The sequence below is a fragment of the Pan troglodytes genome, chromosome 23 (assembly GCF_028858775.2).
Source record: "Pan troglodytes isolate AG18354 chromosome 23, NHGRI_mPanTro3-v2.0_pri, whole genome shotgun sequence".
Taxonomy (NCBI): Eukaryota; Metazoa; Chordata; class Mammalia; order Primates; family Hominidae; genus Pan; species Pan troglodytes.
In genome coordinates, this window is record NC_086016.1 from 26,466,246 (window position 1) to 26,482,295 (window position 16,050).

Below are 16,050 nucleotides of genomic sequence, written 5' to 3' on the forward strand. Positions count from 1 at the left end.
TCCCTTTGTGCTCATTTTACTTGCCTCTTTTTTTTTTTTTTTTTTTTCTTTGAGATTGCGTCTCACTCTGTTGCCCAGGCTGAAGTGCAGTGTTAAGATCATAGCTAGGGAGCCTCGAACTCCTGGGCTCAAGCGATCCTCTCACCTCTGCCTCCCAAGAAGCAGGTGCGCACCACCATGATAGGCTAATTTGTAAAACATTATTTTGTAGATACAGGGTCTTGCTGTGTTACCCAGGCTGGTCTGGAGTTCCTGGCCTCAAACAATACCCCTTTCTAGGCCTCCCAAAGTGCTGGGTTTACAGGCATGAGCCACCGTGCTGGCCTTTTCTGACTTTTAAACAACCCCGCAGCGTAATCTTTGCATTCCTATTTTACAGATAAAGCAATAGAAGCCTCCAGCGACTAAGTTAAACTTTCCTGGGGTCACAAGGTTTACAAGTGGCTGAATAGGATTTCTGCAGACTGGTTCCTTCACCCGGCTGCCCGCCGAAGTAAGCGGGCCTTACTGCCCTAATTCTCAATAGGACCCCAAAGAGGACGCTTCTTTGCTCCTGAAGGGATGGCACCCTCTGGATTCGCGGTAACGGCAAATGGGGCTCTCACTCCTACCATCTCAGTGACAGTTTAAAGCGCACCCTACCCCATATTTGCACACACGCGGCAGAGGGCAGGGCTGAAAAGGGGCCCTAGGGTGCAGGGGGCGCGCCCTCACCCGGGGACCCCGCATTTTACAATATTAGCTCCACCGAGGCGCACGGAACTGCAGGCGAGCAACTGACCTTCGGCTCCAGCGGCCCCAAAGCCGGGGGTGGGAACGCGCGACCCAGGTAGCGGCATGGACTCCGAGCCTGGCCCCTCGGGGGTTAAAACTCCCCAGACATAAAGGCTCCGGACGACAGAGGTGCAGCCGCCGCGTGCCCATGGGACACTGAAACTCTTCCCTTACCTTCCTCGGTAGTCCTGTGAGGGAGGCTGGCCCGGCCGGCCGCCCTACGGTGCGGACAGGAGGTCGCGGTCGGGAGGGGCCCTGCCCGGCGGTTGCTGCTGGAACCAGCCCCCGCAAGGGCCCGCAGCGGGCGGGCCATTTACCTCAGACCCGCGCCGCAGCCTCCCGGAGCCCGCGCCCAGGACTCCCTCACGACCTCTCCAGGGTCCCGGCCCGACACCAAGGGGCAGGTGAGGGGTGGAACCTGGAGGCACCCGCGCCAGGGCCCCTGAGGGAGGCGGGAGGGGGACAGCCTCAGTCCTGACTGGCAGCCGAGGCGCGACGACTCCGCGCAGTCCCGCCTGTGGAGGGGCGTGCCTCATCGCTTGCTAACCCAGAGGCGAAGGGCAAGGGGCGAAGGGCAAGCGCCGGATCCTTTCGCCCCCTCCCCACGTGAGGCCCTGGAGGCTGATTGGCCGTGTGCTGCGGAGGCGGCAAGAGGAACGTGTCCTGGCACGTGCCGAAGGAGCGCTAAAGGCCAGGGGCGGTCCCACTCGCGAAGCCCTGGGAGGCAGATTGGCTGCGCGAGGAAGTGGCGTGTCCTCACTTGAGCTGTCCGGGAGCGAGAGTAAGAGATAAAGGCAAGGGCGCCTGAGCACCTCCTCCCACTGCGGGCAAAGGGCAGGCAGTTCGTGCGCGGACACAAGCACTGGCGGACCGTGGCCATGGCGGGCGCTGAGTGGAAGTCGCTGGAGGAATGCTTGGAGAAGCACCTGCCGCTCCCCGACTTGCAGGAAGTGAAGCGCGTTCTCTATGGCAAGGAACTCAGGTCCGCAGCCAAGAGGCTAAGCTAATGGGGTCTTGGGGCCACAGAGTTGTGGGTCTGGGGGAGCAGGCAGGGAGGGCCTCAGGGTCTGAAGGGCTCAGGGGAGGCGGTGAGAAGTCCTGAGTTGGCGGGCAGAGACCATAGTAGGTCTTGATGGGACGGCCCCGGGGTCCTTGGGGGTTGCAGAATCCTGGCGTGACCTTTACAAATCTCTTCTCCCCCACGTTGCCCAGAACCGGAAGGAAAAGGACGGGATTTTACTCTCCAGGGCTTTCTCTGTGGCCATCCCAACCCTCCTCCCCGGAGCCGGGCTTGTCTTCTGGATGTCTGGCTGGATCACTGTCTCCAGCCAGAGCACCCAGCAGGTGTACTGATTGTCCGGCCCCAGACCATCCTTCCTGCGGTGACCCGACCTCTGGCTGACCCTTGGAAATAGAGGCTGTCTGCATTTAGTTGGCGAGGGAACCTTTCCCACTGGCAAGCCATGGGCGCTGGTTTTTCCACTCCCTGCAAGCTTGTGCATCACCAGGACTTTCTGAGGGCTGTGTACTGCTGGACACTGTGTCCACAAAGCTGAAAAAGACACTTCCCGGCCGGGCTCACACCTGTAATCTCAGCACTTTGGGAGGCCAGGGCTGGAAGATTGCTTGAACTCAGGAGTTCGAGACCGGCCTGGGCAACATAGTGAGACACCCATCTCTATAAAGCATTTAAAAAAATAGCCAGGCATGGTAGCATGCATCTGTAGTCCTAGCTACATGGCAGGCTGAGGCGGGAGGATCACTTGAGCTTGGGAGGTCGAGGCTGCAGTGAGCCAAAATCTCTCCTCTGCACTCCAGCCTGGGAGTCAGAGTGAGGCCCTGTCTCAAACACACACACACACACACACACACACGTGTCTTTGGATTTGGAGCTTACTTGGATAATCCCGGATGATCTTATCTTGAGATCCTGACCTTAATTACGTCTGTGAAGACCCTTTTTCCAAATAAAATCACAATGACAGGTTCCAGGTGTCAGGATGGAGACACAGCTAAACCTGCTACAGTAGCTTCAGGGTCTGCAGGTGGAAATAACTCAGGGGCTATTTGCTATGTGGAGGTGGGCCTCAGGTGGGCGAGGCTGGGCTTGTTGAGCTGCCCCGGAGATGGTCATTCCAGGTGAAGGAGGAGCAGGTACAAAAGAGGGCGCTGGAGAGAATGCTGGAAAACCCGGATATTCAAGGGGTCAGAGAAAGAGACTTTGTGGGAGATTCTGGAGGTGAGGACTCTGGGGCAGGACAGGGAAAGAAGCATCAGATGGCTCAGAAATGTCTAGCGGGTGAGGACAGCAGGAAGTCTGCTGGATTTAGCCATGATAAGGCTGTTGGCAGTTCCTGAGATGGGGCCAGGAGGTAAGGCCTGAGCTGAGGGGAAGCATGTGTGAAAGCTCCCTAGGCAGCAGGGAGAGACAGCAAGTGAGTAAACACATGGACATGTGTGGAACACTGTCCCTCTTTCTCTTTCTTCCTCACCTTCTCTCCCCTCCAGCTCCCTTCTGTTTTTCAACGGGAGAGACTCTTTAACAGCTTCAGTGATGGATGTGGAGGTCTGTAGGTACTAGTGGAGAAAGATGTCCAAGCTATGTGTATTAAGTGAAAAAGGCAAGTTGAAGAACAGAAAATACAGAATGATGCCATTGTATTTGTAATGCATACACATAGGAAAATAGGAAAGAGACATAAAACATTGTTAAGAGGGGTTGCCTCTGAGTTTTGGGACTAGGGGTGGGGTAGAAAGGGGAATGTATGTTTCATTTTATACCCTTTCCCACTATTTGATTCACCCCCGCCATGAGCACGTGTCTCTTTGTAACAGAGCTCTAGTTTAATGATTTAAAGTGCTGGTGGTAAAGAGCCATCAGACATGGAAAGATGAAGTTCCAGAAGTGAGAGGTTGCTGAGGAGGCAGGAACTTGGTGTGCTCTGGCAAGGTCTGCCTGACCCTGGGTGGGAGAGGTGGGGGCCCTGAAGGGCGTGGTGGGGCTAGGATGGGAAGTGAAGGGCTTTACTCCTTGAAGTTTGAAGGGAAGCCCTGAGTGGGGAGGCCTCAGTAGCAGGGTGAGGGGTAGAGGGTCTGAAAGCCAACTACAGGGACCAGGGCAGGCAGTGGCAGCATGAGGCCGTCTGTGAGGTTATGGCTCATTTGCTGGTCTTGTCCTCCTGGGCAGTGGCTGATTGATGTTTTAGTACTTTTGGGCTACTATAACAAAATACCAGACTTCCCTGTACTTGTGGGCAATCACAGGGAGAAAAAGGAGAAGGGTCTGTGTGTCTGTTTCCCCAAAGGTCTGTGGGCCTGGTAGCTGGACAGCCCTTTGGGAACGTCCTAGTGAACACTGTCCTCAGCCTGTGGTCTCACACCAGGAAGAAGTCAGGTGGCAGAGCTCTTGTCTGAGTGTGCAACCCTGGCTGTAACCAACATCTGGCTGCGGTCTCTTTCCCCATCTTAAACCACATGAATTTATTCCTCACAGTTCTGGATGCTATGAAGTCCAAGATCAAGGTGCCACAGCAGATCTGGTGTCTGTTGAGGGCCCACTTTCTGGTTTTTGATGGTGCCTTCTCACTGTGTTCTTACATGGTGCAGGAAGCAAGCATGCCCTCTTGGGGGTCTTTTAAAAGGACTCTACCCTCATGACCTAATCACCTCCGAAAGAGCCCTATCACATTGGAGATTAGGATTTCAACATATGAAGTTGGGGCAGACATAAGCATTCAGTCTGTCTCAGTGGTCCACTGCATCTCCTGTACCAGGCCTTTCGGTGGGCACAGCACATGGTCATTGACTGCGTCTGCACAGGGTATGGCTTGAGGATTGGTTAGGTTCTCCAAGATGAAGCTGTGTAGGATGTGGTAATGCACCGCCTTTGATAATGGGAGGGCAGAGAGGCCTTACAGGTACTGCCCAGATAGTAGACAGGAGTGGCTGGGAGGAGATAGAGCCCCAAAGGTGGCTGTCCTGGAGAGTGGAGCGGCCTCTCCTGTATTACCTTGGCTTAGAATGAGCTCGCAGGGAGCTGGGGATAAGGAGGTGGGCAGCCTCAGGGCTGGCTAGGCGGAGGCATCACTTCGGGGAAGAAGGGTAGGTAATGGAGGTTGTGCATGGTGGGAAGATGTGGAGAGAGACTTCAGCCAGGTGGTGGTTACAGCCATGTTTCCACACCCAAGAGGAGCTCTTCACCTGACATTTTCCTGGTGTGAGACCACAGGCTGAGAGGCCAGGCAGGGTTCACCAGGACACTCTGAAAGAGCTGTCTGGCTCCCAGGCCCACAGGCCTTCGAGGGAATAGACACATAAGCCTTGCTCCTTTTTCTCCTGGTGTCTGCCCACACGCATATCCTGGAAAGCTGCGTGATTTATGTCCACCAGAGGGGATTTGCTCTGAGGCTGTGGCCTGCAGGAGCGCCCTTCCGCTGGAGGGTGGGAGGACTGTCTAAGGCAGTCACAGCAAGGAGAGGCACGGTGTGGGCACTGCTGCTATTTCTAACCTGCTGGAGTGAAGGGAACCTTGACTACTTGAAAAGCAGGCTGATTGTCAGGGGCGGAACCGAACTCAGAGCTGTCAGGGCCGTCACATGGAAAGTGCCTGGCAGGGGGCGGCGACAGGGGGCTTGGGCTGACAGGGCTGTGATTTTGAAAGAAACGTCTCCAAGAAAGTGATTTAAAGTAGGAGAGAAATATTATTATTAGATAATGGCTGTCAGGTTATTTTTTGATGTGTTTTCTGAGTATTTCATAATCATCTTGCCCTTAGATGGTAAGCCCTTCCTGGCTAGGGGCCGTGTCCCATCCCATGCCTCTGTGGCTTTCACCTTCGGGTGTGCAACAGGTATCAGGAGGTATTTGCTGTTTGGCTAATGGTCACTTCAGTGGAAGGTTTTATAACTAATTCTCTAGCCTTGGTTAATAAACTACAAATGTGGATGAGCACTTAGGGCTTCCATCTGAACACCTGGGCCCCTCCAAGCCCACCCAACACCAGATGTAGAACTGGCCTCCCCCAGCAGGAGCAGCAGGACAGAGTGGCCAGGGTCTTTATTCACCATAAGGCCATCCATGTGATCCCAGATCATGGCCTCTCCATCCAACCTGTCTCCTGAGCCCCATTTTCCAAGCCCCTCGGCTCCCACAGCCTGCCTCACACCCTAGGCTCAGCATAGCCCTGATTCTGGTTCAGAAACACTTTTGAGAATCTGTTCCCTCCTTTCTGTGCTGACTGCCAGGACTTTAATTCCTACCGTGATTTCAGCAACTCTAAAACACCAACCTCTTAACTGGCCTCCCCATTGCCAGGCCTAACCGTGCTGACTCTGCTGAGGTCTCCCTGCCAACTGCAGGTAAAGTCCAGGTTCAGTGTAGTGTTCTGTCATGGCTGGACCCCACTGCTCGCCAGCTCCCTTGGGCCCTGGCACTGAGCGCCTTCTAGCCAGGACATCCTCACCTCTTTGGCTGATAAATAACTACAAGAAATGGGAGAGGGATTTTAAGTGGAGCAGACTGCATCAAAATCCCCTTCCCTCTTTTTTCCTGCCCATCTAGGAAGCTTGATCTGCCCAGGGAAGCTTTCGAAGCTGCCTCCAGAGAAGACTTTGAACTGCAGGGATATGCCTTTGAAGCAGCGGAGGAGCAGCTGAGACGACCCCGCATTGTGCACGTGGGGCTGGTTCAGAACAGAATCCCCCTCCCCGCAAATGCCCCTGTGGCAGAACAGGTGCAGACTCTTTTGACCATAATAAATACACAAACAGGGTTGTGGCCTGCCCTTGGAGCACACCTGCAGGCCCTGGCTGGCCGCATACTCCAGGTCTGCAGGCTTGGGCGCCTCAAGCAGTAGCAGAGACGCTTCTGCCCTGGCCTCCCCACATCCCTCCAGCCTGCATCTCTGGCTCTTCTGTCTTCCTGTTCTTATTCTGTCTCTCCCTCCTCCTCACTGATCTTTCCACTTCTCTCCAGCTATTGATCTGAAGCTCCATTTACCAACCGGGAGGGCGCCCTTTTGGCCTGCTCGTGCTCTCCACGGGACGCTGCCTCTCAGCTGCCTGCCAGGAGGCGGCCAGCCAGCACACGCTGGTTGGGACCGTCTGTCCGTGTGTTCTTCTGCCTTAATCCTCAGGGCGGGGACTCGCTATACCCAGAAGTCTGTCAGCTGTGGTGCCTACAGGATTACGGGAATAGATAGGCATTCGCTTATGACCTCAGAGTTAGTAAATAAAGGTGACAGCATCTTGTATCTCCCTAAAGAAACATGTTGTCACAGGTGCAGGTGGTTTGCTTTATACACTTCTCCACAGCATTCCTGCAGCTGCTCAAACTTTCAGGGATTTTCCTGCACAGGTTTCCTCAGGATACGGCATGTTTGAGGATTCTTAGGGATTCTGGAGAAACCTAAGGCCTCTTGGATTCCAGGTTTGGTTCTGCCTCATCATTCACGTTGGTCCTTCCTTTGCTTTTGTTGGATTCACAGATGTCTGGTTCTCAGTTCTCTCGCTTTTTGTATCAGGATTCGTTTTTTGTGGATATGTCCCCTCTATCATCCCAGACTGTCAAGTCATAGGACCAGCTATGTTTTTTTCATGCGCACAGGGCCTAGAAGTATGCTTTGCGTTTTGCTAACACCAAGCAAATGCGTGTTTGTGGGGCTGATGCTGTCAGCAAATATCCACAAAGCCATGGGGTGCACAGCCTCTCAAAGGAGGAGACTATAGGCCTTGTGGAGAGTTTGTGCGCTCTGGGTTTTCAGCCTGGTTCCTTTGGTCTGTCTTTGAACAAACACTTTTGAATGTCTCCTGGGAGCCAGGCATTGTGCCAAGGACAAGCAGACAATGAGGATGCTTTCTTCCTATCCCCAAGGAGCCTGTGGGGTCCTGGGAGTGACAGACAGCAGAGGAAGAGTGGCACACAAAGCAGTGGCACACAATGGCTCCCGAAGGCCAGGGGATGCTGAGTTACCTTGACACTTGGCCCATAGCTGTGAGAGCCTGCAGAGGCCCGCAGAGGGGTGACATGTGACATAGATAACACCTCCAGGAAGATTAGGTGGGAGGAGGGAAGTACATTCCTGGCCCAGGGCACAGCACACACCAAAGCACGGGGATTTAAAAGAGCCAGAGAGGCGAGGCATTCCATGATAAGATGCACACAGGATAAGTAGGATAAGTGTGGAACCAGGCTTGCCTCTGAAGGCAGGAGAGTGGGGAGCGGGGTCCCGGGCCAAGGGGGTGGCTGACCCGGGAGATGGGTGTGAACGTGGGCCCTGGACCGGAAGCAGCACCATCCTCATCCCTGCCTCTCAGCAACCCCACAGGTCAGGTGGCAGCCTCCCCATTACCAGGTGAGGAAACTGAGGCAGTGTCCAAGTGTCTGACCCCAGAGCCTCTGCACCTGCAGCTTTTCATGCAGATTTTGGACATCAGGAGTTAACCAAATATAGAACCTCCCCACCCTACTCCTCATACCTGCCCAGGTGGGCATTGATTTTTCCATATGCATTAGGATGAGATCCTAAAAATTGCCTTACCAATAGAACTAAATGGATTCTAATCCTTTTTAAATTCTCAGGTCTCTGCCCTTCATAGACGCATAAAGGCTATCGTAGAGGTGGCTGCAATGTGTGGAGTCAACATCATCTGTTTCCAGGAAGCATGGAGTGAGTCTTTTTTATGGTGCCTTCTCTGCTGCCTTCAAACAATTGTGTATTCTCTCCATGTTGCCAAGAGTGTCTGCTGCCTGACTTTTAAAGAATCTCCTTTGTTTCCTCATCCATGGAAAGTTCTCTGTCCACATCACCAGGAACCCCGGTCTCCCTGCTGTTACGCACCGAGCTGTTGTCTGATTCCTTCGGTTTTCCCACATCGTTCTGAATCCATTCGCTCCTCTCCATCTCTCTACCACCACCTGGTCCAAGCCCCTGGCAGCTCACCCCTGGCTTTTGTAATTCCCTCCAGCTGGTCTCCTGTGCCCTCCTGACCAGGACTTCTTTACCTTCAGATCTCAGCCCAGAGCCAGCCCCCCCATCTAAACATTCCTGGTACTATGTACCTTTGTGGTTTTTATTTTTATCAGAGTTTTACATGCTCATGGTTTAGAGTCAGATAGGTGTACAAGGTCTGTTACCAAAAAATAGCTATTATCCCCAGCATCAACACTGAGCTAGTTCCTTTGGAATTTACCTTTGTTAGTGTTGCTACTTCCTAATTTTTTAGTTTTGCATCGCCTATTGACTTCCCCCTATGGAAGATGTCAGTGTTAGCCCTTTCTTGCCTCCTCCTGGCCCTTCGACATACATGTGTCCTTGTTCTTCTATCCCCCCAGCCCATTTTGTCAACTTTGATTCCTTTTCTTTTTTTTTTTTAAGACAAGGACTTACTCTGTCACCCAGGCTTGGAGTACAATCACAGCTCACTGCAGCCTTGATCCTAGGCCCAAGCAATCCTCCCACCTCAGCCTCCCAAGTAGCTGGGACCACAGGTGCACACCATCACGCCCAGCTAATTGAAAAAAAAACGTTTGTAGGGATGGAGATCTCACTATATTGCTAGGCTGAACTTTGATTTCTTTTCCTGAATTATTTTCTGTTTTCCCTAGAGTTTGCTTTGTTTTCTACTCGCCACGCATTCAACCCCAAACTTTCTATCAATTCCTAAATCTCCCTTAATGTGTTTTAGACACATCAAACAGTCTATCAGTTTCATCTCCTCCAAGGAATCTGCCCCAGAGCCTTGTGACTGCTGTGGTCTGAATCAGGTGCCCCCTCTGCTGGCCACACAGTTATTGTCCTGGGATCCCCCCTCATCATCACCCTGGGGAATCCCTTTGCCTTGCTCTTGTGTTTCTCTGTTCCCACAGCTTCCTCTTTCTTGGTTTATACCCTTATGTTAGTGGAGTGGTGTAGTGGATCCTTATAGATTTATGTTGCCTCGGCATCCGTGTTGAATACAAGTTTAACTCTCTCATACCAGCGGCAGGGCTCGGTCATGCTGGACACAGTTTCCAGATCTACACCACACCGAGATGGCTCAAGCCAAGTGGCCAGAGGTAAGAACTTAAGAGGCCTCTCTCCCGCCAGCAGACTGGGCTGCCCACTTTCCTGCTGCTTCCTTTAAATGGACCATCCAGGCATTTGGCCATTAACTTAAGGTGACCACATCTTAGTCATTATGTGTACTGCTAGTTGCCCCATACTCTCTCTGACTCTTCATTTCTCCCTCATCTGACCTGGGGACAGAGGACTGCCCTCCTGACTCATGGCACTCTCCTTGCCCAGGATCTGTAAGTAAAAAAATCTTTAAACTTGTTCCCTATTGCGATTGTGTGTTGAATTTGCACCTTCCATGAGAAGAACCAGGGGCTGCCCCAGGCTGGGTTTTCCCTGGGATACCGGTGGAAACACAAAGTTGGGCTCCTAGGGCCAGAGTGGTAGTCAGGCAGGGACAGGTCAGGCAAGAGCTGCCACACAGCATGTGCCAGTATAAACAAGTTTCACGTATGAGGGACCCCCTGGTCACGGGTTGGACAGACAGGCATTAGGCTGTCCACCATGTACAAGATGTATCCTGTGAAAGGCACACTGTAGAGACCACATCCAGCTCCCTTCATTTCCTGTTAGTGCTGGGTTGCCAACCGCTCTGGTACTGGAGCCCTCATTTAGCTAGGCACTCTCAGAACAAGTAGTTCCCTGAGGAAGAACACATCAGAGGTAAACTTTTTGAGGCCTTGCCCATCTGAAAATATGTTCCTTCTACAATTTTCTTGATAGTTTGGTTGAGCATCAAATTTTAGGTTAGAAATCATTTTCCTTCAGAAGTTTGAACACATTGTTCCATTGTCTTCTAGTTTTTTGGGCATTGTTGAGTAGTCCACAGCCATTTTAATTTGTGACCCATTGTCTATGACTTGTTTTTCTCTGGAAGACTGTAGGAGTTTCTCTTTTTCACCAGTACTCTACAATTTCATAATGATATTCCATTGTGTATATCTATTTTAATCCACTCTAGGCACTCAGTGGGTTCTTTTAGTCTAGAAACTTGGGTTCTGAAGCTCTAGGAAATGTTCTTGCATTATTTCATTCATTATTTTCTCCTCTTTTTTTCTCTTTCTAGACAGTCCTACTATTAGGATGTTGGAACCCTGGACTAGTTCCCTAATTTTGTTATGTATTTCCTCCTTTTTTTTTTTTTTTTTTTTTTTTTTTGGATACATGGTCTTACTCTGTCACTGAGGCTGTAGTGCAGTGGCACAATCACAGTTCACTGCAGCCTTGACCTCCCAGGATCAAGCAATCCTCCCGCCCCAGCCTCCTGAGTAGCTGGGACCATAGATGCATACCACCACACCTGGCTAATTTTCTTGAATTTTTTTTTTTTTTTTTTTTGTAAAGATGAGATCTGTGTTGCCCAGGCAGGTCTCAAATTCCTGGGCCCAAGCAATTCTCCCACCTTGGACTCCCAAAATGCTGCAACTATAGGCGTGAGCCACAGGGCCCAGTCACCACTCTGTCTTTTTGCTCAATTTTCTGGTGGATTTGATCTGATTTGTCAGTCAGCCCTCCTATTCAACCTTTCATTTCTGCTGTCAAATTTTGAATTTACTAGTGTTCTTTTGGTCTGAAAGTCCCTGTTGTATTACATCCTGTTCTTGCATCATGGTTGCGATATCTTCTCTTATCTCTAAGGATACTAATATTAAGTAAATTTTTTCTCTCTTATTCCAAGGGTCCTTATTCCAAGTTGGACTCTTTGTTTGATTGCTCATATTTTAAGAATTGGGGATTAAAAATCTGTGAGCTCTGAGTTTGTAGTAGGGGCTCACCCACTGAGCTTCATTATAGGGTGATCTGATTTAGTGGTAATTCCCAGGTAATCCCAGTGTTAGTATCTCTGGGTCATTCTTTTCAGGCTGGTCAGAGTCCCCAGAGATTTTTCTGCCCTTGTGCCAAGAAGGGAAGGAGAACAAAGGTTCAGCATGCTGATGTTTACTCAATCCCTCTGTTTTGACACTTCACTTGCTTTCATCTGCCCTGCTCCAAAGCCAGAGAGCCTCTGCTGAACCATCTCTGGAGGATGAGCCTCTGGCCTTCTTCTGGGGTAGATGGGGCAGGTCCCAGCCTCTTGGTGTGGAGAAAGGACCTGGACTTCTAACTGCTTTTTTTTTTTTTTTTTTTTTTTATTTTTTTGAGATGGAGTCTTGGTCTGTCACCCAGGCTGGAGGGCAGTGGCGCGATCTCAGCTCACTGCAACCTCTGCCTCCTGGATTCAAGCGATTTTTCTGCCTCAGCCTCCTGAGTAGCTGGGACTACAGGCCCGTGCCACCATGCCTGGCTGATTTCTGTATTTTTAGTAGAGATGGGGTTTTGCCATGTTGGCCAGGCTGGTCTCGAACTCCTGACCTCAGGTGATCCACCTCAGCCTCCCAAAGTTCTGGGATTACAGGCGTGAGCCACTGTGCCTGGCCCTAACTGCATTTTTTTTTTTTTTCAGACGGAATCTTGTTCTGTCACCCAGGCTGCCATGCAGTGGCGCATTCTCAGCTCACTGCAACCTCCGCCTCCTGGGTTCAAAAAATTCTCCTGCCTCAGCCTCCTGAGTAGCTGGAATTACAGGCCTGTACCACCACACCCAGCTAATTTTTGTATTTTTAGTAGAGACCAGGCTTCACCATGTTGGCCAGGCTGGTCTCGAATTCCTGACCTCAGGTGATCCGCCCACCTCGGCCTCCCAAAGTGCTGGGATTACAGGCATGAGCCACTGCGCCCGGCCCCTAACTGCTTCTTAAATAGACCTTTGACCAGTCCTTGTTTATCATACTTCCCTGCTTCCCCACCTTCAGAGGTACCTGGTGCCCCTGGGTCCTGAGCTTTGGATAAGCAGGAGATCTTCTCTACTGCTAGCGGGACTCAGTTTTCTCTGATCTGCTGAGAGATTTGCCTGCATCTTTCCGCCTTCCAGCTTCCCGTGTTTCCGTGCCTCAGTGCTCCATCCTTGTGGGTATATGCCTTTGCATGAACATTGCTTTCCTGTCATGTTAATGGGGTTTCAGGAAAGAACACGTGTCTGTGTCCCAGAAGTTCATGTCGTTTTCCTATTTTTGTTACCTTTGTACTCTCACTCTTCATTAGACTATGAGCTCCATGAGGATAGTATCTGTGTTTGTTTTTCCCAACTCTTCACCCACCCCTGTTTCATCTTTAGTGGCAAGAATAATCCCTAGTGCATGACAGGCACTACAAATTAGTATTGGCTGGATAGTTGAACTAACATCTCCCCTTTCTTGGATCTGGAACTCCCCCTCATTTATCAAAGTCTAGCACAGGTACCCCTCCTTTGTGGGGCCCTGGGGACTCCCCCAGGACTCCCCCTGACCACTCTGTATTGCCAGGTTTGTGTGGCCGCACCAGGTTCTAATTCATCTCCTTCCCTCTAGGCTGGCAGTTCCTGAGGGCCAGGTGTTAGGTCAGTGCATGTGGAACCTCGTCCCCTCTAGTTGAAGAACTGTAGTTGGGACTTTGCAGCCAGCCTCACCCAACCCCACTTCCACATCCTTCTTTTGAAAGTGTGTTTACATTAGAGTGGTTGTGTAAACAGGAAAAGAAGCCGCTTATTCTCTGGGGGCACTTGACTCACTCCTAATGCTCTGAAAGCTGAGAATTAATGGTCATTAAGGAGCATTTGTGTTTTCAACAGCTTTTCTGTTGGCTTCCTTAAAATAATTCATCTCTCTTCACAGAAGGCGAGCCTGGGGAGCCTTGAGCCTGGTACCAAGGCCCCCAGGACTGTTGCTGGCAGTGCCTGCCGCCTGCTTGGCAAGATGGTGGTGGTGCCATTGGCGGGATATTTACTGTGGTACTCTCTTAGGACCAGGCTTCCTGGGACCGGAAGGAATTGAGAGGCTGAGGCTTCTCTTCCTTCTCTGTGAAATAAAGGGGGTGACACCTGCTTAGGGATGTTGGAGACGATCTGCCTATTACGAAGATAGGAGTTATAAAGAAATAATTTTTAGGCAACTAGAAAGGAGTAAAAGGAATAAAGGAGTAAAGGTTCTCAGTGGAAGTTTTCCTGTAATAAGAAGCAACTCCTGAACCATTTCTTTTCTAACCGAAAAGGCGGCTTAAAGAGCCAGGCCAGCAAGCTTTGATATGCAAATGTAGGCAATTAGAAACTAGGTCCACCCAGCATGGCGATTCCTGCCCTCTTCTCCTTGTCACCACCTGTGCCAAGTGTCATGACCGCCTCCAGATAACTCATACATGTTCAGGACATCATGGCAGCTCACGTTTGCATATTAAAGGGCTAAGGTGGGAGGGCTAGATTTTTTGCGGGCTACTTGAATGTCACACCTGGTCAAACCAATCCCCTGGGCCCTATGCAAATCAGACCCCACCTCCTCCAGCCCCCCAATATAACCAACCACTTTTCTGCTGCACACCGGATTTCTCTTGGTTCAGACTCCCCTGGCCCCCTCCGCCGTATGGGGGAGCTGTTTTCTTCTTTCTACCAGGCACCATGCTTCACATATGCCTGGCATTTAGGAGATACTGTCTACAATTGTTACTTCTAAAGGGGTCTTAAGGCCCTCGCAGAGGCCAGTTAAACACTGTCCCATCACATCACACAGCTTCCTGCACACCCCCCTCAAGTTAGTTCAAAGTAGCTGGAACAATAGCAGACAACTGGAAACTTCTGTTAGGCTAATCCCTCTAAAAGAAATGGACTTGGGGCCAGATGTGGTGGCTCACGCCTGTAATCCCAGCACTTTCTGAGCCTGAGGTGGGCGAATCACCTGAGGTCAGGAGTTCGAAACCAGCCTGGCCAACATGGTGAAACCCCGTCTCTACTAAATATACAAAAATTAGCTGGATGTGGTGGCGGGCACCTGTAATCCCAGCTACTTGGGAGGCTGAGGCAGGAGAATCGCTTGAACCCAGGAGGTGGAGGTTGCAATGAGCCAAGATCGCGCCACTGCACTCCAGCCTGGGCAACGAGAGCGAGACTCCGTCTCAAAAAAGAAAGAAAGAAAGAAATGGACTTGGGCTGGGTGTGGTAGCTCATGCCTGTAATCCCAGCACTTTGGGAGGCCGAGGCAGCTGGATCACCTGAGGTCAGGAGTTCGAAACCAGCCTGGCCAACTTGATGAAAACCCATCTCTACTAAAAATACAAAAAAAATTAGATGGGCATGGTGGTGGGCGCCTGTAATTTCAGCTACTTGGGAGGCTGAGGCAGAAGAATCGCTTGAACCCAGGAGGTGGAGGTTTCAGTGAGCCAAGATCGTGTCATTGCACTCCAGCCTGGGCAACAAGAACAAGACTCCATCTCAAAAGAAAAGGAAAAAAGAAAGAAATGCACTTGGGTTATTGTGAGGTGGGAGATCTACAAAGTATATACTGAATTAGTCCAGACAAGGAATTGAGTTCTCCACATTGAGAAAGAAAAAGACGAATAGCCCAGTAGGAAATAGGCAAAGGGTATGAACAAAAAAATGTAGGGGAGGAATCCAGACTGGCCAGTGAATGTGTGGTGAGGGGTTCAGCCTCACCGGGGATATGGGAAACATTTACTCACAGTGAGGCACCGTTCACACCAGCAGACTGGCAGGTACTAAAGGTAACTCCATGCACTGCAGATATTCACGTGTGGCTGGGCTGTAGAGCAGCATTAGGCACATAGCCAAAGGTCCCAAGGGCCCACCCCAGCAGAATCCCCTCCATCCCCTGCGTAGGAGACTGCTCTGAACTTGGTGTGCATGGAGATGACCAGCATCTTTGAACTGTTAATCTGTGTGTATGTACCTACTGTTTGGAAAAAAAAAAAAAAAAAAAGCAAAAACCAATGAGTCGAATGAAATTTCCTACTGAATTAGCTCCCAGGTGGGGCCTGGCCAGAGATCATGAGAATAAGAGCATTAATCCTTGCAGATGTTCATCCTGTCCAGTGGTTCCCAAACTTTTTGTGGGATCATTAATGAGTAGTTTTTCTTATTTCTGAAGAAGACTCCTTGTCACTAGGAGGAGGGGGGGTCCCAGTGCCATCCCCAGCAGCCTTCTGATACTTTCCCCAAGGAGTCAATGGAGCTCCTGCCACCCTGCAGATTGGCCAACAGCATGAGATCTGCTGGTTGGGAACTTTGGCAATTTAAAACTTTGTGTGTGTGGCATATAGATATACATAACAATATTTACCATTTTAACGTGTACAGTCTGTGGCATTAAATACATTCATGTTGTGCAACCATCATCACCATGATCTCCAGAACTTTTCTCATC

General features: G+C 50.8%; 2 protein-coding genes across 7 annotated transcripts in view; one reads left to right on the forward strand and one right to left on the reverse strand.

The window, feature by feature from the left end:
- Nucleotides 1–1,038, reverse strand: part of LOC104003709 (uncharacterized) — a 65,563-nt gene extending 64,525 nt beyond the window's left edge. For all 4 annotated transcript variants that reach the window (XR_002941242.3, XR_008541645.2, XR_008541643.2 and 1 more), the window contains exon 1: nt 949–1,038. The gene's annotated coding sequence lies outside the window, so the exon portion shown is untranslated. The remainder of the gene's footprint in view (nt 1–948) is intronic.
- A 270-nt stretch (nt 1,039–1,308) lies between these two features.
- The window catches only part of UPB1 (beta-ureidopropionase 1), a 31,458-nt gene continuing 16,716 nt past the window's right edge, over nt 1,309–16,050 (forward strand). The window contains exons 1-3 of one of the 3 annotated variants that reach the window (XM_001170826.6): nt 1,309–1,756; nt 6,334–6,505; nt 8,353–8,440. In XM_001170826.6, coding sequence (XP_001170826.2) covers nt 1,653–1,756; nt 6,334–6,505; nt 8,353–8,440 — 364 coding nt within the window. In that variant the 5' untranslated portion in view covers nt 1,309–1,652. The remainder of the gene's footprint in view (nt 1,757–6,333; nt 6,506–8,352; nt 8,441–16,050) is intronic. The other 2 variants (XR_676427.5, XM_009437972.5) reach the window with 2 other exon arrangements.